Source organism: Erinaceus europaeus, chromosome 1 (genome assembly GCF_950295315.1).
Source record: "Erinaceus europaeus chromosome 1, mEriEur2.1, whole genome shotgun sequence".
In the NCBI taxonomy this organism is placed as follows: domain Eukaryota; kingdom Metazoa; phylum Chordata; class Mammalia; order Eulipotyphla; family Erinaceidae; genus Erinaceus; species Erinaceus europaeus.
In genome coordinates, this window is record NC_080162.1 from 20324027 (window position 1) to 20348228 (window position 24202).

The 24202-nt window shown below is 43.2% G+C and overlaps 1 protein-coding gene across 1 annotated transcript in view; it reads left to right on the plus strand.

Moving 5' to 3' along the window:
* Positions 1-24202, plus strand: part of STOX1 (storkhead box 1) — a 72289-nt gene that overhangs the window by 42739 nt on the left and 5348 nt on the right. The window contains exons 2-3 of the mRNA XM_007524160.3: positions 15999-16151; positions 20883-23235. Of these exons, the coding sequence (XP_007524222.1) occupies positions 15999-16151; positions 20883-23235 (2506 nt within the window). The remainder of the gene's footprint in view (positions 1-15998; positions 16152-20882; positions 23236-24202) is intronic.

A 24202-nucleotide genomic window follows, 5' to 3' on the forward strand; every position in this document is an offset into this window, starting at 1 on the left:
CATTGTTGTTATTATTATTGTTGTTGTCATTGTTGTTAGGACAGAGAGAAATAGAGAGAGGAGGGAAAGACAGAGAGGGGGAGAGAAAGAACCTGCAGACCTGCTTCACTGCTTGTGAAGTGACCATCCTGCAGGTGGGGAGCCGGGGGCTCGAACCGGGATCCTTTCTCCGGTCCATGTGCTTCATGCCATGTGCGCTTAACCCGTTGCACTACCGCCCAGCCCCTATCGCCTCCCTTTTTATGCTCTTTCCTCCTACTGCTTCCTGGGGGTGAGTATCATAGCAAAAATCCAACACAGGGACATATTCTGTCTTCCACACTTAAGAATCTCCGAAAATCTCAGGCTTCTGGTGTGATGGTACGAAGCAAGCCACTTTCTTCTCACTGCCAGATACTCAAGCTTTAGAGAAAACCATTCCATTCTTTTTTCCTGGTGGCAAAAAAGCAAGGGGATTCCATTAACATTTATATCTCTCTCATTTATTTATTTATTTTATTTTTAATATTTATTTATTTTCCCTTTTGTTGCCCTTGTTTTTTATTGTTGTAGCTATTATTGTTGCTGTTATTGATGTTGTCGTTGTTGGATAGGACAGAGAGAAATGGAGAGAGGAGGGGAAGACAGAGAGGGAGAGAGAAAGATAGACACCTGCAGACCTGCTTCACCACCTGTAAAGCGACTCCCACTGCAGGTAGGGAGCCAGGGGCTCGAACCGGTATCCATAAGCCTATCCTTGAGCTTTGCACCACCTGCGCTTAACTTGCTGCACTACCACGTGACTCCCTCATTTATTTATTATCTTTATTGCCAGAGCTCGGTGCCAGCCAGCACTGCAAATCCACTGTTCCCTGTGGCCATTTCCCCCCTATTTTTAGTTGACAGGACAGAGAGAAATTAAGAGAGGAGGAGGAGATAGATAGGCCTGTAGACCTGCTTCACCGCTCATGAACTGTCCCCGTGGCAGGCAGGGGGTGGGGGGAGCAGGACTCGAACCCGATCCTTGCGGCTTAGTGCTACCAGTTTAACTGGGTCCGCCACCTGGTGGTGCCCTTAACATTTCTCACTGCAGCTTTCCCTGGTAGAGATGATCCCTCTTGAGCATTTTTCTTAATGATAAGTGTATAACATCCAGATCAGTTTCCACCATACATTTAGATGTGAATAAGTACAAAATCATTTTTATTTTTATTTTATATTTATTTATTTATTTATTTTGCATCCAGGGTTGTCATTGGTGCTTCGTGCCCACACTACGAATCCACTGCTTTTGAAGGCCATTTTTTCCCCTTGTGTTGCCCTTGTTATTGTCATTATTATTATTGTTGTCATTGCTGTTGTTGCTGGATAGGACAGAGAGAAATGGAGAGAGGAAGGGAGACAGATAGGGGGGGAGAGAAAGACAAACACCTGCAGACCTGCTTCACCGCCTGTGAATCGACCCCCACCCCCAAGGGGGAGAGCCGGGGTCTCGAACCAGGATCGTTATGCCAGTCCTTGCACTTTGTGCCATGTGTGCTTATCCCACTGCACTACCACGTGACCCTCTACAAAATAATCTTTAAACAACTCTTTTCTTCCCCACTTCAAAGTTTTGTACGTACCCCTAGAAGCTGAAGTCAACATACACAGAAATAACAGTCACAGCTACAGGAGAAGCTGTTTCAGAGCCAAGTAAGATGTAGCGTTCTTCAGCTTCTCCGTCGAAGTTACTGTGTCTCCTCTCGACAGGATATTGATTTTGGGGGCTAGTACCCAACAGACCTGTCAACAATTGATTTTCCCATCCACTTCCCCACCTCCCTCTATGTACAGGGACTAGTGCAGTATCGGTTGAGCTAGGAAGATAGTCTGGGATAGAAAAGGGACTCGGGATCCGAGGCGAGCAGAGAGGTGTCTCCAAGGTAATAATGCAGACACCTTCACTGTGGGAGCTAGTTACCTTTCTTCTCTCACTTTAGAAGGGAACAACATAAACTTCTCTTGTTCCACCTCCAGTTCGTCTTTAAGAATTTTTGGACCCCACCGATATGTCCTGGAGCCTCACCTCCACAGATCTCTGCCCCACTAGGGCAAGAGAGAGACAGGCTGGGAGTATGGATCAACCTGTTAACGCCCAGGTTCAGCAGGGAAGCAATGACAGAAGCTGGACCTTCCACCTACTGTACCCCATAATGTCCCTGGGTCCATGCTCCCAGGGGGTTAAAGATTAGGAAAGCATGGTCTGGGAGGTGGTGCAACCATAAGGATTCTCAACCATAAGGCCCAGAGTTCGATCCCCGGCAGCACATGTACCAGAGTGATGTCTGGTTCTTTCTCTCCTCCTACCTTTCTCATGAATAAATTTAAAAATTCTTTAAAAAAAAAAAAAAGAATAGGAAAGCTATCAGGGGAGGGAATGGGATATGGAGTTCCAGTGGAGGGAATTGTGTGGAATTGTGCCCCTCTTATCCTATGGTCATGTCAGTGTTTCCATTTTATAAATAAAAACTTAAAAAAAAAATTTTTTGGACTCCCTGAAGGAGAGAGTAAAATCCACAATGATGTTCTGGCTACATTTTCCAAACCTGTTGCTTAACATCTGGCTAACAAACTTCCCAGTCTTGTCATCCAGGCCTGCCTCTGGTTCCTTCAAATCCCCAGGGCTCTCATCTGTCTCTTGCAGCGAAACTTGTGGCAAATAGGATCCCGCCATCTTTGCCACCCAAACAGTTGAACTTTTAATGTATTACTCCAAATGCACATGAGTTGTTCTGGATCAGAGATCGATTATTTGTACAGTAGTCACAGTAATAAAATGATATATAAAATCGTAAGTGAATCAATACCCTCTGTAATATTTACCCCTGGGGTGATATAATGAAAGCCAAATGGAAAAATAATTGGTCAGACACTTCATAGGTATGATTAGAAAAATTTAACTTTCTTTGCTTATATACAAAAGAAAGAGGCAGCTATTTTCTTCTCTCAGTTGCTTGGAGACAGGAGGTCAAGGATTCTCTGTTCTCTAACATTTTGGAATATAAATACATCGTGAAGCGACCAATGGGTGGCTCCAGTTTTTGCGGCATAGAACTCTAAGGTTTGGGAGTCTTATTTTCCCTTGACTGTAAACACTGCTAAGCTAGGTCAATCTAGATTTCTCACATTATATATTTGTAAATTGCTTTATCTGAGGATTCCAGGTGTTCAGCAACCTTTACCCAGAAAGCTTCTACTCTCAGTCCTGTTTCTCTTCTACTGAGTCATGGTGTCATCAGGACAGGACAGCTGCTTGACTCTCGTGGCGCAGAATTCTTTGGCGCTCCAGACAGCTGCACACGACTTGGCTTTGTCCTCCTACATATAAGGTCAGTCACTGTGCACTGGGCTGCTGGGCTAAAGTGAAAGGTGTCAGTAAGAAAAATAAGTACAGGGAGTCGGGCTGTAGTGCAGCAGGTTAAGCGCAGGTGGCGCAAAGCACAAGGACCGGCATAAGGATCCCGGTTCGAACCCCGGCTCCCCACCTGCAGGGGAGTCGCTTCACAGGCGATGAAGCAGGTCTGCAGGTGTCTCTTTGTCTCTCTCCCTCTCTGTCTTCCCCTCCTCACTCCATTTCTCTCTGTCCTATCTAATGACGACATCAAGAACAACACCAATAACTACAACAACAATAAAAAGACAACAAGGGCAACAAAAGGGAAAATAAATAAATAAAATTAAAAAAAAAGAGAGAGGACATAGTTTGGAAAAGAGGTGAAATGAGCTGTAGGGAAAAGCTTCATCCTGCTAGTAGCACAGTATTGTCTTGGGAGAAGTGGTATTTCATGAGTAAAGGAGCGATGAGTTCTGTGTAAATGGAGAATCTCAGGGAGATTATCTCGGGCGGTAGCGCAGCGGGTTAAGCGCACGTGGTGCAAAGCGCAGGGACTGGCATAAGGATCCCGGTTCGAGCCCCCGGCTCCCCACCTGCAGGGGAGTCGCTTCACAGGCGGTGAAGCAGGTCTGCAGGTGTCTGTCTTTCTCTCCCCCTCTCTGTCTTCCCCTCCTCTCTCCATTTCTCTCTGTCCTATCCAACAGTGATGACATCAACAACAATAGCTACAACAACAACAAAAACAAGGGCAACCAAAAGGAAATAAATAAATAATTTAAAAAAAAAAAAGTGGAGAATCTCAGTCTTTAGATATATAGGGAAGAAGAACAGAGGGCCAGAAAAAGTAATAAACTAGGAAGCACATGTATTTAAACGATAAGTTGGAACCCCATTTCTGGGCTGAAACCCAGGAGAGTGAATTAAAGAGGATAGGATATGTGCTTTTTTTTTTTTTAATTGGACCGATGAATGGTTTACAGTTACTACAGTTGTTGACACGTGTAAAAATGTCTCAGTTTTCTGCAGAACATTCTTCCCCTTTAGTCCAGGTCTTTCTCCGCCATCATGTAGCAGGGCCTGAAAGCCCCCCCCCCCCACTAGCGTCCTTTACTTTGGTGTAGTACATGTGCTTGTTTTGAGTAGGAGCTATGTCCACGTGGAAGGCAAAGGGAGAGGTCAGATAATTTGTGTGTGGTGCTAGGACATTGCACAAGCCTGATAGCACTGCTCCTGGATCACCTGTTTCATCCTTGTTATTTCAGAGAGAACAGGGAGATATTGTAGGAAGAGGCACCAGCACACTGCTCCACCATCCACCTTCCTTGGAGCTTCCCTAGTGTTCTGATGCTCCACCCGTGTGCCAAGGCTCAAACCCAAGTCTCATGCATGGGAAGGTGCCTGTGCCCAGCCGGGTGAGCTGGAACCCATGGGAGATGACGTCTGTAAATGGACACTAGCTCACGTTGTGAGACTGGTGTGCTTACACAATAGGCACAAACCCATAGTCTCTCCACAGTAAAGTAAAACATCTGACTGCCGTGGGTAAAAGGTACAGTAATAATGGGTGGTTGGCTTCTATAGGCAGTGGTCACATGACTCTCCTGGGTAAGGTCAGAGCCACTGATAGTAAGCAACACCTACAGCCTTTTAACATTTCTCAGGGTAGTGAACTTCACATTTTATTTATTTATTTTGAACTCCTTTCTTTTTTTAAATTTATTTATTTGATTCCTGGGTTATCGCTTGGGCATAGTGCCTGCACTACAAATCCACTGCTCCTGGAGGCTATTTTTTTTCCCATTTTGTTTCCCTTGTTGTTGTTGTTGTTATTGTTGCCATTGATGTTGTTATTGTTGGATAGGACAGAGAGAAATGGAGAGAGGAGGGGAAGACAAGAGAGGGGGAGGGAAAGTTAGACACCTGCAGACCTGCTTCACCGCTTGTGAAGCAACCCCCCTGCAGGTGGGGAGCCGGGGTCTTGAACCGGATTCCTTACACCAGATTCCTAGCACCTTGTGCTTCGCGCCATGTGCACTTAACCCTCTGCGCTACCGCCTGACCCCCCACACTTTATTTCTAAGGCAATTACCTTAGAGGTGCAGTGGAGGTGCAGGCACATCTGCTCAGATGTAATATGAAGCCTTCTCTGCCCCATTTTCACAGTCTTAAAATTGAAAAGTTTATTATGCCTTTAAAGTTTCAAACAGCCTAGAAGCGCTTCTCAATGAAACTGCATTTATGTGAATTGTATTCTTGGAGTGGCTTTTATCTTTTAAAAGTTAATATTTCAGGAGGCCAAAAGACTAATCAACTTGAAAGCAGCTGGAGCATGGCAGCCAGTCTGGGAGAAGTGAAAGCGCCCATTGATGTGGAAAGTCTGTGATGCTTTCCAACTTGGGCCCGCAGCACTTCAGAGGTGGCAGAAGGCTGGCTGAGCCTGCAGAGCACCCTGCTGAGGGGGCACCGGAGAGCACCCATGAGGTGCAACTTAGTAGGTCATGGGGCAGGCCCTGTTCATTATTCTGGGCCACTCAGCCCCTACCTCCAGCGGTGAGCGGGAAGCAGGCAAGCGGGGCAAGGAGAAATAGCCTAATGGTTATGCAAAGAGACTCTCATGCCTGAGACTCTAAAGTCCAAGGTTCAATCCCCCTGCACCATCATAAGCCAGAGCTGAGTAGTGCTCTGGTAAAAACAGGGGAGATAGCCCTGTTTGGGGTTTGTTTCACAGGCGGTGAAGCAGGTCTGCAGGTGTCTATCTTTCTGCCCCCTTCTCTAACTTCCCCTCCCCACTCAATTTCTCTCTGTCCTATCCAAAAAAAAAAAAAAAAAATTGAAAAATGGCTGCAGGAGCAGTGGATTCGCGGTGCAGGCACTGAGCCCCAGCAATAACCCTGGAGGCAAAACAAACAGACAAACAAAACAAAACAAACAAAATAGGCAAAACTGCAGTTGCTTTTGGTAAAGTCCATATATATGTGTTTGTGGGGGGGGGGTAGTCTGAGATAAAAGGCAGCAATGTGTTTTTTTTGTTGTTGTTCTTTTTTAAAATTTTAGTTTATTTATAAAAAGGCAACACTGACAAAACCATAGGATAAGAGGGGTATAACTCCACAAAATTCCCACCACCAGAACGCCGTACCCACATGCTTTTTTTTTTTTTTAATTTTTTTAAGGAGACATTAACAAAACCATAGAATAAGAGGGATACAGTTCCGCACAATTCCCATAACCCGACCTCCATATCCCACCCCCTCCCCTGATAGCTTTCCCATTCTCTATCTCTCTGGGAGCATGGATCCAGGGTCGTTGTGGGTTGCAGAAGGTGGAAGGTCTGGCTTCTGTAATTGCTTCCCCGCTGAACATGGGCGTTGACTGGTTGATCCACACTCCCAGTCTGCCTCTTTCTTTCCCTAGTAGGGTGAGGCTCTGAGGAAGTGGCGCTCCAGGACACATTGATGGGGTCGTCTGTCCAGGGAAGTCTGGTCAGCATCCGGAACCTGGTGGCTTTAGGATGCCTCCTTGCTTGTCCCGCTGAGGGCCAGGATTTCAAGGCTTTCTAGCAGTTGATGTCAGAGCCCACGGTTGCTGCTACATTCCAGTCGCCATCTTGGCTCTGCACCCCCCCCCCCCCGCAATGTGTGTTTTTATCTCATGATCCAAATTAGAGCCCTTTCCTATGTTGTAAAATAGAGCCCTAGCCATGTTGTGGCATAAGGCTCTGTTGGGTTTAGCCCATTCTCACACAGACCTAGCCATAGTGACCTGGGGTCTGGCCGGGTCCAAACTTTTTTAGGACCAAAGGGAACATCCTTTAATAAATGGCAGGTACTGCTTAGCCATGAAAGCTAGGTGGGGTTGTTCATTGTTGCCTCTTAAGTCCTGAGTTCATCCTACATTGATGGTAACAGTGATACCGACTTATTGGCTCCATTTCACAAGACTTCCTTTCAGGAAAGATTGAAAGGCGTCCTGTTCCCAGAGCTGTAACTGGAGATGCCCATTCTGAGAGTGAGCTGGACATAGTTCTTATCTTCCCTCCTGTGATTTCTACATGCAGTAAGGAAACTCTTCCTCAGCCAGAGGAGTCTGCCTGCTATAATTTTAGCACAGATTTCCCCAAGCAGTTAAAAATTAGCAATACAGGAGGCTGGGTGGTGGCACATCCGCTTGAGCGCATGTTACAGTTCACAAGGACCTGGGTTCAAGCCCTTGGACCCCACATGTAAATGGGGGCTGACTGTGCAAGCAGTGCTGCAGGCATCTCTTTATCTCTCACTCTCTGCCTCCTTCTCCCCCCTCTCAATTTTTCTGTCTCTATCCAAGAAAAAATAAATAATAACAATATTGAAACTTTTGAATAAAATAAATACAGTTGATTTTAAGTTGTTTTATGTTAAGAAGCTACTGACTACAGGGACCTCAATCCTCAGACCTGGGACCACAAGGAACTGAATTCTGCCAAAGCCTGAGAAAGCAGGGAAGCAGACTTTCCCTGAGAGCCTCCGATTACAGACCAGGCTATGAGACCTAGAGCAGAGGCCTGCGGACTGTGAGATGATTAAGACGTCTTGGGAGTCGGGTGGTAGCGCAGCGGGTTAAGCACAGGTGGCACAAAGCAAAAGGACCGGCATTAAGGATCCCGGTTCAAGCCCCCGGCTCCCCACCTGCAGGGGAGTCGCTTCACAAGCGGTGAAGCAGGTCTGTAGGTGTCTCTCTTTCTCTCCCCTTCTCTGTCTTCCCCTCCTCTCTCCATTTCTCTCTCTCCTATCTAACAGTGACATCAATAGCAACAATAATAACTACAACAATAAAACAACAAGGGCAACAAAAGGGAATAAATAAATATTAAAAAAAAAAAAAGATGTCTTAAGCCGGGGCTGGGTCATAGTGCAGCAAGTTAAGCGCACATGGCGAAAAGCATAAGGACCAGCTCAAGGATCCCGGCTGGAGCCCCCGTCTCCCCACCTGCAGTGGGGTTGCTTCACAAGCAGATCTGCAGGTGTGTATCTTTCTCTTCCTCTCTCTGTCTTCCCCTGCTCTCTGGATTTCTCTGTCCTATCCAACAACAACGACAGCAGTAACAACAAAGACAAAACAAGGGTAACAAAAGGGAAAAAATAGCCTCCAGGAGCAAGTGGATTTGTGGTGTAGGCACCGAGCCCTAGTGCTACCCCTGGAGACCAAAAAAAAAAAAAAAAAAAAGATGTTTTAAGCCTCTACATTTATGATAATTAATTTTGACAATCTTAAAAAATAAACACTCCTAGAGGGTGTACCTGGTGGAGTGCTCATGTTACAGTGCACAAGGACCTGGGTTCAAGTTCCTGGATCCTCCATGTGGGGGGGGGGCTTCATGAGTGAGGCAGTTCTGCAGGTGTTTCTGTCTCTTCCTTGCCCCTCAATTTCTGTCTCTATCCCAAATAAGTAAGTAGATAAAGAAATAAAGTATTTTTAAAATGGACACACCCGAGTGAAGTGATTAACATATCCAGAATGGAAGCCTTGTAGGCAGAGACACTAGGAGAGGGAGGCATGGGGCCTGACCTTGGGGCTTAGTGTGAATGAGCTTCAGGGTTCAACAACAGAAAACAAGCAAACACCCACAGGAAACAAAAGCACCTATCAGAAGAGATCTATGCAAATCTGTGATCAGAACAGCACAATTGGTAATAACCAAAATCTGGAAGCGGACCAGCTGTCCAACAACTAGGTCATCATCACCTTTGAGCCATCTTGGATGGACCTAGAAGACATCATGTTAAGTGAGATAAGCCAGAAAGAGGGCAGATACCAAATTATCTCATTTACAAGTGGGAATTGATAAATAGGGACAGGGAGGGAGAACTTGATGAACCGTGAACTGGGCGTGGCATATTACACCAAAGCAGAGGACTTGGGGGAGAAGGGGAAAGGGAAGGCTAGAAGTGAGGGTCCTGGTACATAATGAAATTGTACTTACATATCAATGATTGTGCTGGAAAAGTGTTACTCCCTCAATAAGAAAAGGAAACAAACAAACAAACAAACAAAACGAGCAAATACAAAACTGATTTGAATCATTTACATCTTTTCCTCCCAGCTGAGATTCCCTGTATGTGTATCCAAAAGCTAGAGTAGGGGTCATGGGGGGAATGATGCCAGAGACTCAGATGACTTCTTCCATATCTATTTCCCTTTCCTCTTTCCCCTTCCCCCCCTTTTTTTTTTACTAGAGAGTACTGCCCAACTTGGGTTTTTGGGGGTCAGGTTTTTGGTGGTCCTGGGGACTGAACATGAGACCTCAGAGCCTCAGGTTTGAAAGTTGTTTGCATAACCATTATGCTGTTACCCTAGCTGGCCCTTCCTTTAACTTTTCAATAAACAACATTTCCTAGAAGGGGAGTCATTTGTCTAGGAGTCCAGAGTAAACATCACCTGCTTACGAAAGGATTTCAGCCTCCATGGAGATAACCCAGCTACCCTCAGATCTGCAGCTTCTGGGGCCTGGTTCTCTGGTTTCTTAATGTGGAGGAAAGTGTTTGCATTGTCATATTTCACTAAACTTAAAAGGGAAACTTTTTCTTTTGTTGTTGTTCTTACTCTGTTTGATTCCCAGAACCCATTTGAAGTTTTAACACAATAGATCCAATTATTTAAAACCATGGAAGTTTTAACCGCCTCTTATCTTTGATGAGATGCATGTTTTAAAAAAAAAAAAAGTACTTTTGCTTTTAAAGATTCAGGATTAATTTTATTGTTAAAATATTTGGAAATTCTGTACTGGATGAAAGTGCAGTTTAAAATCAGGAGCTTCTTGAATTACTAAGAACAGGGCATCCTTTTCTCTTTATTAAACTTGACTGTATCTGCAGGCTGTTTTATTCATGCTCTATTGTCATCTCTAATGCATGGAGAGCACCCTTTTCCCACAGTGTGATTCAATACAGGCACCCAAAAAAGGTGGTCTCAGATTTCATGTGTCCGGGTAATTAACCGAGTGTGTGTGGCTCAGTTGAACTATTTGAAGGTCAATAATGCATGAATTTCTGGCAGACTGCCTAGCACAGGGTCCATAAAGACACTTGTAGGGGAATGAGAGATTTTTATGGTTGAGAAATTTTAATAAAATATTAGGACAGGTTTTGCCTAGACAGATTTTGGGGCAAATTCATTTTTGGTATAATGCAAAAAAACTTTTTTTTGATGTGCATTCCAAATTTCTCTCCTCTGTTTTGCACCATAAACTATGGCGGCATAGTTTCATGCGGACCTTAAGATCGAATTCAGGTGCTTCTAGTTAAGATGCTAGAGCTTAGATTCCATAAGGAGGCCCTCTTGGAATTTGTTTAGGTGCCTTAACAACACAAATGGAATTATGGTTTTTTTCCTCTCAACATAAAGTCTTGTGGAAAACTTTAATTTTGTCCCTGAAATTTAACTAGAACATTCAAATATCAAAATAAACACACTCAATTTTGATAAAGATAGTTTTACTTCAAGGGTTTTCTCAGTAGACAAAGCAAACAAAGGATTAGACCAGACAGATTGTAACTTGAGTTGAGTGCTATCTTTCTTAAATGGAGACCTAAGGTCACACATGCTTTCTTTGCACCTGGCTAGTCGCTCTAAAATGGCCTCACCTTAAACGAATTGGTAATCCCCTTCAAGGCAAGTTGTCAGTGTGCTGTTTGATCACCGGTACTATTTTCTTTGAATCAGACCTTCAGGTGGCAATTGGGGACTGGTCATTGTCACACTGTATTAATATTTTTGTGCTCTCTGCATCCACCCTCCCTGAGGAAATGTAATTTCGCTCAACAGGCCACTGTGCTGACATGAGTACTTCCGTTTGTAAGAGTGCTGACTTGTTTTAGTTTTACTAAAGCTTTTGACTGATAATCTGTCAACAACTAACCAGTTTATTAGTCCAGTGTCTCTGGTTGAAGATTTGTCCAATACCACAATTCTTAGGGCGGGTTTGTTTGGTGAAAGGCAGCTTGCTGAATCTGTAGCTGTCAGGCGTCTGTCTTGCTAGTTAGGTTGAAGAAGCATGTGTATACCTCCATACCTCATGACTTACTCAAGAAACGATTCTTTCAGCCATTTTTCTTTGCTAGCAGAATCAAGCCTCGAGATAAAGTATTCTAGAGGCCTTCCATCCCGAGGCATATGGAGGAGTCCTTTGTGTGCTGATGTAAAGAAACCTGTTCCCCAAATCTCACACTGGATGTGTCTAAGGTAGTGGTGAAATAAATTTTACATAGGTATTGTGTGCTTAGCAAACCCTTTTTAGATTCTGCCCTCTATTCCAATATGCTAGCCCCTATCTTTCTAAAAACAAACAAAAACATTAAAAATGACTTCTAATGCAGATAATAAATTTAAGATTACGTACATGAAAAAATCACCTTTATTAATTGATTCCTAAATCTCCTCCGAGTCTTACTGTTTTATTTCCAGTTGCCTGGGCTGCAGTCCAACCTGAGTGATGACGAGTTAAGATTTAGTGACAAGGAAGTGGCTAGAGGTGTAGTATAAGACATAAACATGCATGAAATCCTGAGTTTTACCCTTGGCACATATGCTGGAATAGTACTTTGTCAAAATAAATAAGTAAATAGAAAAGAAAGGAAGGAAAGAAGGAGAAAATGATTTGGGACCAGGCAATGGCACACCTGGTAAAGCGCACACACTACAGCGCACAAAGACCCGGGTTCAAGCTGGTCCCCACCTGTAGGGGGAAAGCTTCATGCGTGGTGGAGTAGGGCTGCAGTGTCTCTGTCTAGCTCCCTCTCTACCCCTTTCAATTTCTCTCTGTATCCAATAATAAATAAGTAAATAAAATATTATGGAAGTCACTTCAAAATAAAAAATAGTCTGCCTTTACCTTTAAAAAAAAAAGGGTGGGAGTCTGGAGGTAGCGCAGTGGGTTAAGCGCACGTGGCACAAAGCGCAGGGACCGAGTAAGGATCCCGGTTCGAGCCCCCGGCACCCCCCCCTGCAGGGGAGTCACTTCACAAGCGATGAAGCAGGTCTGCAGGTGTCTATCTTTCTCTCCCTCTCTCTGTCTTCCCCTCCTCTCTCCATTTCTCTGTCCTATCCAACAACAACAACGTCAATAACAACAACAATAACTACAACAACAATAAAAAAAACAACAAGGGCAACAAAAGGAAATAAATAAATATTTTTTTTAAAAAAGGGTGGTCCAGGAGGTGGCGCAGTGGTAAAGCTTTGGACTCTCAAACATGAGGTCCTGGGTTTGATCCCTGGCATCACATGTGCCAGAGTGATGTCTGATTCTTTCTCTCTCCTCCTGTCTTTCTCATAAATAAATAAATAAAAGGAAGGAAGGGAGCCAGGTGGTGGTGTACCTGGTCAAGTGCACACATAAGGACCCAGGTTCAAGCCCCTGGTCCCCACCTGCAGGGGGAAAGCTTCATGAGTGGGGAAGCAGAGCTGCAGGTATCTGTCTTTGTCCCTCTATCCCCTCCTCCTCTCAGTTTCTGTCTCTAATCTATAACAAATAAAATTTAAAAAAAGAAAGAAAAAAGATCTGATATATTGACACGAAGGAAAGACAACATGGTGTAGTTTGCATTTTCAGCGTCACCTTCCACTTTGGTGGTGTGCAGTCCTTTAACCATGCCACTGAGGTAACTGTCTTTTCTCTGAGATGCCCCTACTTTTTCTTTCTTTTTTTTTTTTTTAGAAACTTTATTTTTCATTTTTTCCCTTTTGTTGCCCTTGTTGTTTATCGTTGTTATTATTGTTGTTACTGTTGTTGTCATCGTTGTTGGCTAGGACAGAGAGAAATGGAGAGAGGAGGAGAAGACAGAGAGGGGGAAAGAAAGAGACACCTGCAGACCTGCTTCACCGTTTGTGAAGCGAACCCCCTGCAGGTGGGGAGCCGGGGGTTCGAACCGGGATCCTTATGCCGGTCCATGCACTTCATGCCATGTGCGCTTAACCCGCTACGCCACCGCCCGACTCCTACCCCTACTTTTTCTATAGTTTTTCTCTGGGTCTTCGTGCTAATTGGAAACTATATCTACCTTTTTCTTCAAATCTTCTTGATCGTTCCATTCAGTAAAACATACAATGATGAAAACATTGGACTCAGAGTCAGAAAAGCTACTTGTTACTTTTTTCCTTTTACTTAAAAAAATATTTTGTCTTAATAAAGATATAGAGGGAAAGATAGATGGACAGACACCAGAGCACTTCTCAGCTCTGACTTATGATGGTGCTAGGGATTAAACCTGGGCTCTCAGAAGCCCAGGAAATTATTACTAAAATTGTCATGCAAAACCATTATGCTATTTCTCCATCTCTTCTTTAATTGTTTTAAATAGTTAGGATAGAATGAGAAAAAACAAAAATAAACCAAACAGTGGTCCAGGAGGTGGCACAGTGGCTAAGGCACTAGCCTCTCAAGCATGAGGTCCTGAGTTCAATCCCTGGCAGCACATGTACCAGAGTGATATCTGGTTCTTTCTCTCTCTCCTCGTATCTTTCTCATTAATAAATTTTTTAAAATCTTTAAAAAAATAATAAAAATAAACCAAACAAAAACCAAAGGGACCAGGTGGTGGTGCACCTAGTTAAGCACACACATTACTGTGCCAAAGGACTCAGGTCCCTCCTGCAGGGGGAAAGCTTTGCAAGTGGTGAAGGAGTGCTGAAGGTCTCTCCCTTCTCTCTCCCCCTCTCTATAATTCCCTTTCCTCTCAATTTCTGACTGTCTCTATCCAATAAATTAGTAAAGATAATTTAATATGTATATATTTCCAAGGCACAAGGGGCTAGGTGGTGCCACACTGGTTGAAAACACACATTTTAGTGTGTAAGGGCCCTGGTTCAAGCCCCCATCCCTACCTAGAGGAAGAAAGCTGTATTAACTTTTTTCTAATATTTTTACCTATTTATTATTGGATAGAGACAGAGAAATTGAGAGGGGAGATAAAGAGGGAGAGAGACACGTTTAACCCTACTTCACCACTTATGAAACTTCCTTCCTGCGAGGACCAGGGACTTGAACTTGGGTGCACTGTAATCTGTGAACTTAACCAGGTGTGCTACCACCTGGCCCCCAAGGAAGAACGCTTTACAAGAGGTAAAGTAGTGCTGTAGGTCTCTCTTTTTCCCCTTCTCTGCCTCCCCCTTTTCTCTCAATTTCTATCCTAAATAAATAAATAGATTTTCAAAAGCACTGCTCTGTCATATGTGCCATCAGGAATCAGACGTGGGAAGCTCCGAGCATGGAAGTGATGTGCTCTGCTTCCTTAGTTTCTTTTCTTGCTTTAAGATCTTGAAATAGTGGTCCGGGAGGTGCACAGTGGATAAACCATTGGATTCTCAAGCATGAGGTCCCAAGTTCAATTCCCGACAACACATATACCAGAATGATGTCTGGTTCTTTTTTCTTCTTTTTTAAAAATATCTATTTATTCCCTTTTTGTTGCCCTTGTTGTAGTTATTATTGTTGTCGTTGTTGGATAGAACAGAGAGAAATGGAGAGAGGAGGTGAAGACGGGGGGGGGGGGGGGGGGGAAGATAGACACACCTGTAGACCTGCTTCACCGCTTGCAAAGCGACTTCCTGCAGGTGGGGAGCTGGGGGCTCAAGCCGGGATCCTTAGGTTGGTCCTTGCGCTTTGCACCACCTGCGTTTAACTCGCTGAGCTACCGCCCTACTCCCAGATGTCTGGTTCTTTCTCTCTCTCCTCCTATCTTTCTCATAAATAAATAAATAAATTCTTTTTTTAAAAAAAAGATCATGAGTGGGCCGGGAGGTGGCGCAGTTGATAAAGCATTGGACTCTCAAGCATGTGGTCCTGAGTTCACTCCCGGGCAGCCATGTACCAGAGTGATGTCTGACTCTTTCTGTCTCCTCCTATGTTTCTCATTAATAAATAAATAAAATCTTAAAAAAAAAAAAAAAAGATCTTGAGTCACTTGAGCTTTATGGATTTTTTTACTGCTGTGTGGTCTCGCTTTCTCTCTCAGAGACAGTTGAGAGACAGAGAGAGTATAAAAGATACCTCAAGAGGGCTGGGTGTTAGCGCAGTGGGTTAAGCACACATGGTGCAAAGCACAAGGACCAGCCAGGTTAGAGCCCCCAGCTCCCCACCTGCAGGGGAGTTGCTTCGCCAGCGGTGAAGCAGGTCTACAGGTGTCTCTTTCTCTCCTACTCTCTGTCTTCCCCTCCTCTCTCAATTTCTCTCTATCCTGTCCAACTACAACAACAGCTATAACAACAACAACAACAACAACAACTACAAGGGCAACAAAAAATGTCTCCAGGAGCAGCTGAGTCGTGGCACGGGCACCAAGCCCCAGCAATAACCCTGTAGGAACCAAACAAAAGAAAACAAAGCCTCAAGCACCAAGCTTCCTTTAATGCTGTGGGGCTGGGTTAAGCAGAGCAGCACATTATCCAAATGAGCTACTTTGCTGCCATCAAACTTCTTAAAAGTAGGAATCACAATGTAAATGTTTTTTTCTTTCATAGTTTCCATCACTGTGTGTTATCATGTTAACAGTACAGTCTGATGAAATAATAGCAACTCCATCTGATAATCAGTCTTTATTCTTTATTCGTTATTTCTAAGCATTTTGTGCATTATCCAATGTATTGAATAACCCCTTTTTTTAATCTTTAGGTGATGTATTTCCAGTACAGATGAATCCAATCACACAGTCTCAGTTTGTACCTTTGGCTGAGGTTCTCTGCTGTGCTATATCTGATATGAATGGTGCTCAGACGGTCGTAACACAAGAATCACTGTTGGAGCATTTGATGAAACATTATCCAGGTAAAATAACATTTTCTCAGTGAGTGTTTGCTTTCTATTTGTAAATTATATATATATATATATATTATTTCTTTATTGGGGAATTAATGTTTTACATTGAACAGTAAATACAATAGTTTGTACATGCATAACATTCCCCAGTTTCCCATATAACAATACAACCCCCACTAGGTCCTCTGTCATCTTTCTTGGACCTGTATTCTCCCCTCCCACCCACCCATCCCCACCCCAGAGTCTTTTACTTTGGTGCGATACGCCAATTCCATTTCAGGTTCTACTTGTTTTTTTTTTTTTCTTCTTCTGATCGTTTTTCAACTTCTGCCTAAGAGTGAGATCATCTCATATTCATCCTTCTGTTTCTGACTTATTTCACTTAACATTAATTTTTCAAGGTCCATCTAAGATCGGCTGAAAATGGCAAAGTCACCATTTTTTACAGCTGAGTAGTATTCTATTGTGTATGTAAATTATATTTTATTTAAATTTAATTGCTTTATATGAGACAGCACAGCACACTCAGCTCTGACCTAGTAGAGTGGTTCTAGGGATCAAACCTGGGGCCTCAGTGTGCAAGTATTGTGTGTTAGTGCTAAACTGTCTCCCCAGCTCTTTCTAAAAATATATCTTATATGCGTAAACAGGGCGATGTTCATTTTTCTGTTACGAAACTTCATTTTAACTACTTGACAGAAAAAAGGCATATATCAACAAATTTGATTAGAATATTTCTGTTACTTTAAAGATGAAAATTTTTGGTGACTCCTAGGTGTGCTGTGTGTGTATCTGATTCTACCACTCTTGAGCTGAATTTATTATTATTATTCCTTTTTAAACTTCCAACAGATAATCAAAGGGTGGGGGAGACTCATCAGCACTGCTCCACCATTCATGTCCTTCTCCAAATTATCATCCATGGTGCTCCCATATGGTGGTAGGGTTCAAACCCAAGACTTCACAACATAGCTGTGCACCCTACAGTGTGAACTTTCTCCTGACTCCAGATGAACACGTGTTGTATTTGTTACATGTGAAAGAGTGCTTCTTCATAGGAGACATAGGGAGACAAGACAGAATGCTCACTACTCTGACCAGAAGAATATTTTTTAAAAAAATAGCACTTGTCGTAATAAATAATAAGGTTCTGTAGAAAAGAGTGCAAACAAGAAAGAAAAGGTATCTTCTCCCCATAACTCATTCTTGCATTCCTACCTTCCAGAGGTGACAGCTTGATTTTTTTATAGTTATTGCATACTTTTATTCTATTTGAGTAGACCTTTTTTTAAATATTTATTTATTCCCTTTTTGTTGCCCTTTTTTAAATTGCTGTAGCTATTATTGTTGTTGTTATTGATGTTGGATAGGACAGACAGACATGGAGAGAGGAGGAGAAGACAGAGAGTGGGAGAGAAAGATAGACACCTGCAGACCTGCTTCACCGCCTGTGAAGCGACTCCCCTGCAGGTGGGGAGCCAGGGGCTCCAACCGGGATCCTTACACCTGCTTAACCCACTGCGCTACCACCCGACTCCCAAGTAGATTTTTTAAGTGATAAATTAGATCATTCTGTACAACTTCCTGCATTTACCTCCTTTTAACTTAGAAACGTGTATTAGAGAACTCTCGGTACCGGCATTTATAGATCCTATCTCATTATTTTCTTTCTTTTTTAAAATATTTATTTATTCCCTTTTGTTGCCCTTATTGTTTTATTGTTGTAGTTATTATTGATGTCATTGTTATTGGATAGGACAGAGAGAAATGGAGAGAGGAGGGAAGACAGAGAGGGGGAGAGAAAGATAGACACCTGCAGACCTGCTTCACCACTTGTGAAGTGACTCCCCTGCAGGGGGGGACCCTGGGGCTCGAACCGGGAATCCTTATGCCGGTCCTTGCGCGTTGCACCATGTACACTTAATGCACTGTGCTACCGCCCAATTCCCTCTTTTTTTTTTTTTTAAAGATTTTATTTATTTATGAGAAAGATAGGAGGAGAGAGAGAGAGAAAGAATCAGACATCACTCTGGTACGTGTGCTGCCAGGGATCGAACTCTGGACCTCATTCTTGAGAGTCCAATGCTTTATCTACTGCACCACCTACTGGACCACCCTATCTCATTATTTTCTTAGCTATGTCACCTCCTGACGCATGAACATAGAAGTTTTATTTTTCCTTTTAGAAAACGATTGAACTATATTATAGCAAACACAGAAAATATAAATAAGCATGGATAGTACCACCATTCCAAGGAAACCAGTGGTGGCATATAATTTTAAAAGTGACAATAACATACATTCCATTTTATTAGAGAATTGGTTCACAGCACAGTTGTTGACACAGGGTAAGATTTCTCATCTCACCAAGATGATGTCTGCAAAACACTCTCACCCCCCAGCTTGGGTCCTTCTCCACCATCAAGCACCAGGACCCCAAAGCCTCCCTCCTTCCCTGCCCTCTTTTTAAAATTTTTTAAAAGTGTATTTATTTATTTATTTGGATAGAGACAGCCAGAAATTGAGAGGGAAGGAAGAGAGAGAGGGAGAGAGATAGACACCTGCAACACTGCCTCACCACTTGCAAAGCTTTCCCTCGATAGGTGGGGATCAGGGGCTTGAAGCCATCCTTCCTGCCTCCCTCCTTCCCTTCCTTTCTCTATCTCTCTCTTTCCCTCTCTCCCTCTTTTTCATTTTGTCAGAGAGAGAAACAAGAGCATGAGCCAGAGGCAGAGATACTGCAGCTCCAAAGTTTCCTCTGGTCCCATGGCACTCCCATGTGCTGTTGGGGTTGAACCCAGACCCGACCACACACGTGGCAAGGCATGTACCCTACTGGGCGAGCTATTTGCTAGCCCTCATACATTTCAACATTGTTTTAACAATATAATTTTGAACCCTATTGTTTTGAAAAGGAAATTTATTTAACTTTAATGTTTTTATTAATTTTAGATAAAGTCAGAGAAATCAGAAGGGGAAGGGGTAGATAGGAAGGGAGGGGGCCAGGTGGTGGTGGTGCCCCTGGGTTGAGCGCACCTTACAGTGCACAAGGACCGAGGTTCAAGTCCCCAGTCCTCATCTGAAGGGGGAAAAACCTTAGGAGTGGTGAAGCAGTGCTGCAGGTGTCTCTTTCTTTCTCTACCTCTCCCTTCCCTCTCCATTTCTGGCTGTCTCTATCCAATAAATAAAGATAACCTTAAAATTAAAAAGAGAGGGAGAGGGGGAAAGAGAGAGACCTGCAACATTGCTTCATTGCTTATGACCAGGGCCTTAAATCTGGGTCCTTGAATACTATAATGTTTATTCTCAACCAGGTGCACCACCTCCTAGCCTTGGAAATTTATTTTTAAAGTGTATGTGTGTGTGTGTGTGTGTGTGTGTGTGTGTGTGATTGTAAGTGTGCTCCAGGAATTATAAATTTTAAGCCACTTTTTGTTTGTGATTAATAGTGTTTACATGATTGAAAGGTAATAGGGTATATAGTTCCACACCTCACCCAGCATCAACGTTCGGTGTCCCTTCACCCACGATAATCACCAATAGTCCTCATACAGTCTTCTGGGGTATTTATTTTTTTACTTATTTATTTTTTGCAAGTTCATGTGTATCGGTTCACTAGATTCCACAGGAGTGAAACCACACAGTAGTTATTTGTTTTTGCCGGCAGGGTTACAGCTGAAGCTTGCTGCTAGCATTACAAATCGACTACTCCTGGTGGCCATTTAGTCTCTTTCCTTCCTTTTTTTGTTTTGTCTCCAGGGTTATCGCTGGGGCTCAGTGCCTGCACAGTGAATCCACTGCTCTTGGCAGCCATCTTTTTTTCTACTGTTGTTGTTGTTATTTCTTTCCTTCATTCTGTCTTTCTCCCTTCCTTTCTTTTCTTCCTCTTTTCTATTTTACTTGATAGGACAGAAAGAAATTGAGAGGGAGCTAGAGAGGAAGAGAGAGTGGCCAGGCAGTGGTGTACCTACTTGAGCACACGTGTGGCAGTACACAAAGACCTGGGTTCAGGTTCCCCACCTGCAGGGGATGCCTTCACGAGCAGTGAAGCAGTGCTGCAGGTGTCTCTCTGTCTATATGTCCTCCTCCTTTCTCAATTTCTCTCTGTCCTGTCTAATAAAATAGAAAGAAAAAATAAATAAAAGAAGAGGGAGAGAGAAAGAGACACTTGCTGTAGACCTGCTTCACCACTGGTGAAGTGTCCCCCTTGCAGGTGGGGAGCGAGGCCTGGAGGGAAGGGATGCAACTACCTTTGGGCTTTCTGGTCACTGTGAATAATGGAACTATGAACATGGGTTGAACATGTCCCTTTGAATCAGTGTTTTCATCCCTTTTGGATAAATGCCTAAGAGTGATGTTACTGGATCTCAAGGTATTTCCATTTTTATTTAAGGGTTGAATGGTGAATTTTAAAAAAACTCTTCTATATTTGTTCTCAACAATGATTTTCCTTACTCAAAATTCATAATAATTTGTGTAACTAGTGCCTATGTTAAGTGAATACAGTTTTTTCTCTTTTTTAACTAAAAACCTAGCTATATGTCATTGTGTGAGCCAAAATATATTACTATTAATCTATTAAATTATGACTATCATTAATGTTTCTGTCACACATTGCTGTGTTACAGTTACTTCTGGGTTCATCAAGCAAACGTGTAGTCATTTCTGAGTGATCTATTTCACTCAGTAAGTAAAGTTTTTATTCAAAATTTATTAGTGTAAAATGCTTGTTTGTTTTAGGCATTGCAATCCCATCTCAAGATATTCTTTATACCACGCTGGGAACTCTGATTAAAGAAAGGAAGATTTATCATACTGGAGAAGGATACTTCATAGTTACACCTCAGACTTACTTTATCACAAATACAGCCACCCAAGAAAATAAGAGAATCCTAGCAGATGAAAATTCCCCAGTGCCAACTCCCATCACATATCTGGTCAGCATGGAGAGCTGTGCAGAGTTCACCAGAGCAAATGCCACCCCTGTTTCCCATTGTCAGTCTTGTCAGTGTTTCCCTGATGTGTGTGTCCAACATATAGAAGAATCGCAGGCTGTGGCAGAAGTAACTAGAAAAGACCACAGAGGTCTTAGGGCGTCCAGATCTGTGGTACAGAATCAAGCAGTTTTAGTGTCTGAGGAGAATCACACCTGTGAGACCACCAAGCCATTATCATACTCAAAGGACAGAGAAAAAGGCAAGAAGTTTGGCTTTAGTCTCTTCTGGCGTAGTATATCCAGAAAGGAGAAACCCAGAACAGAGCACAGCAGTTTCTCTGCCCAGTTCCCACCAGAAGAATGGCCTGTTCGAGATGAAGATAACTTAGACAATATCCCTCGAGACATTGAACAGGAAATAATCAAGCGCATCAATCCCATTCTTACTGTTGATAACTTAATCAAGCATACAGTACTAATGCAAAAATATGAAGAACAGAAAAAATGTAATAATCAGGGCACGTCTACTGATATGCTGACTGCCAGACATAAATGTCCTTCAAGAGAGGGGGTGAAGCGAAGGCAGGGCTGCTCTACAAAGTCCCGAAGGAGGCGCCATTCTCGTAGGGATAGACACAAATGCAGGAGTCCAGGAAGTGAGCCTCACCCAGCAGGCAGGAGATTGGACAAATACCCCAAGCACCCAGCGATCCAACCCACTGCTAGAACTAAAACCTCCAGTGAAGCGGTAGTTCAGAAGCCACGTGGTGAAAATCCACCAGCTCTAGATTCCCATTTGATTTATAAAAGAAGGATCAGTAATCCTTTTCAAGGTTTGTCCCATAGAGGTGGCCCCATAACCAAAGGACAGAATATCCAGGAGACCAGTGAACTGAAACCCTGTCAGATTAGACTAAAGGGAAAATCTTTCCAAGGGTCAAAGTCTTTGAATTCCCCAAGAATCATCAAGAGTGAAGTCAGACAGCCGTATGTTGAACAATGTGAAATGAATGCCAAGTCTGTTTATATGACTAACTCTACTTCTACTGTCCTGCCCGTCACTGATGACTTTAGAGATAATCTCTTAAATGATCCCCAATGTAGTCTTTTGCAAAATGATAGTAAGTGCTGTTCTTTTAGGGAGAACTTGTTGACGTATGTGTGTGGTGGAAAATATGAGGTGATCCCTGACGTCTCAAGGAAATGTTATAATCCTTTTGGCACTTCAAGAGAGACAAAAGAAACACAGCATCTCCTGTCTCCACAAGGCTCCTCCCACTTGGGCCAGACATCTTCTGTTTGTAGACTAGTTGATGAAACAGTACACCAGTTTAAAAATCTTGGCCTTTTGGATTATCCGGTTGCTGCAAACTATGTGAGACAACCTGAGAGCCAAGACAGAGACTCAAAGGATGAACTAATGACAACGACATGTGCCCAGGAGGTGGCCACTCTGAGTCTAGAAGGCAAGGGGCTCTCTGATGATGACCAGAGCTTGTGTCAGAATGAAGCAGAGGATGATGAGGGCGCCTCCAGTTCATTATATCTGGATGAAGACTTTTCAGAGAATGATGACTTATGTCAGATGCTGCCTGGCCACATTCAGTATTCCTTCACAGATGGAAGGAAGAGCAATTATTTGGGGCAACAGAAGGTGACTGAGAGGTCTCTGATTGAGCACAACAGCAAAGTACGTGGTTTGGAGCGGCAGGTCCTTCAAGAAAATGAATGTTACACACCTGCTGGGTTGCTCATTACCCCAGGTGAATGTCAGAAAACTGGTCTCTCTGCAGAAAGCTCCAGCCTCAGTGTGAAGACTCAGCCTAGCTGGATCTGCGAGGAGGAGCCCAGCGTTGCGAAATGTACGCCGGCCTCAGTGCCTGCTGCTGGACGTGCATTTGATTACTATAGCACGAGGAAAGCCAGTCCTGAGGCTAACGCTCTACAAGGTACTGTTGGTGACTTAGGAAGGAAACCAGCCAGCTGGAGTCAGAATCCTCAGGATCAGGAGATCAAACAACAGTTTACCCCACAGTTAGAGCTTTTCAGCACCTCAGACATGCCGGTGTTGGATCGGGATATCCAGCGTGAACACTGTCATTTGGAAGGAACAGAACATCATAGCTTGACAGGAGACAGTGGGATAGATTCTCCAAGGTAAGTGCATATGAAAGTGTTTGATTAGCCTACACCCCACAGATATTAAAATGTAGGGCATATTGAATCGCATAGTAGGATACTAACAAACACACTTTCCTTCTGAGAACCAGTCTCACACCTGTGTAATTTCACCCCTTCTGGGCTGTGTTTTCATTCAGATGTGGGGGGGGGGGCACATACCACCAAAGCACAACAGAGCTTCCTCTAGTACTATAGCACCTCCATTATGGTGCCAGGGCTCTGATCTTAGCCACATGCATGGCAAGTCAAGTCTTCTCTCCAGTGAATGATTGCTCCAGCCCACTGAACAAATTTTTAATAATGACAGAATTTCATCAACCTTTATTGACCTAATTTTTTAACATTATAATCATATGTAATGAAATTCATTTATACTTTGAACTAAGGTCTGATTATTTCACTACTATTAAATCTTGAATTATTTTACTTTATTTATTTACTTTAATGAAAAAGATACAGAGGGTGTTGGGCAGTAGCGCAGCGGGTTAAGTGCACGTGGCGTGAAGCACAAGGACAGGAGTAAGGATCCCGGTTAGAGCCCCCAGCTCCCCACCTGCAGGGGAGTCGTTTAACAGGCAGTGAAGCAGGCCTGCAGATGTCTGTCTTTCTCTCCCCCTCTCTGTCTTCCCCTCCTCTCTCCCATTTCCCTCTTACCTATCTAATAACGATGACATCAATAACAACAACAATAAAAAAGGGCAACAAAAGGGAAAATAAATAATATAAAAAAATTTAAAAAAAAAGATCCATAGACAGACCAGAGCACTGCTCAGCTCTTGTTTATAGTGGTGCTGGGGATTGAACCTGGGACCTCAGAGCCTAAGGCATGAGAGGCTTTTGCATGACCGTTATGCTGTCTCCCCACCCCTAAATCTTGAATTATTAAAAAAAAATTTTTAAATATTTTATTTATTTATTCCCTTTTGTTGCCTTTGTTGTTTTA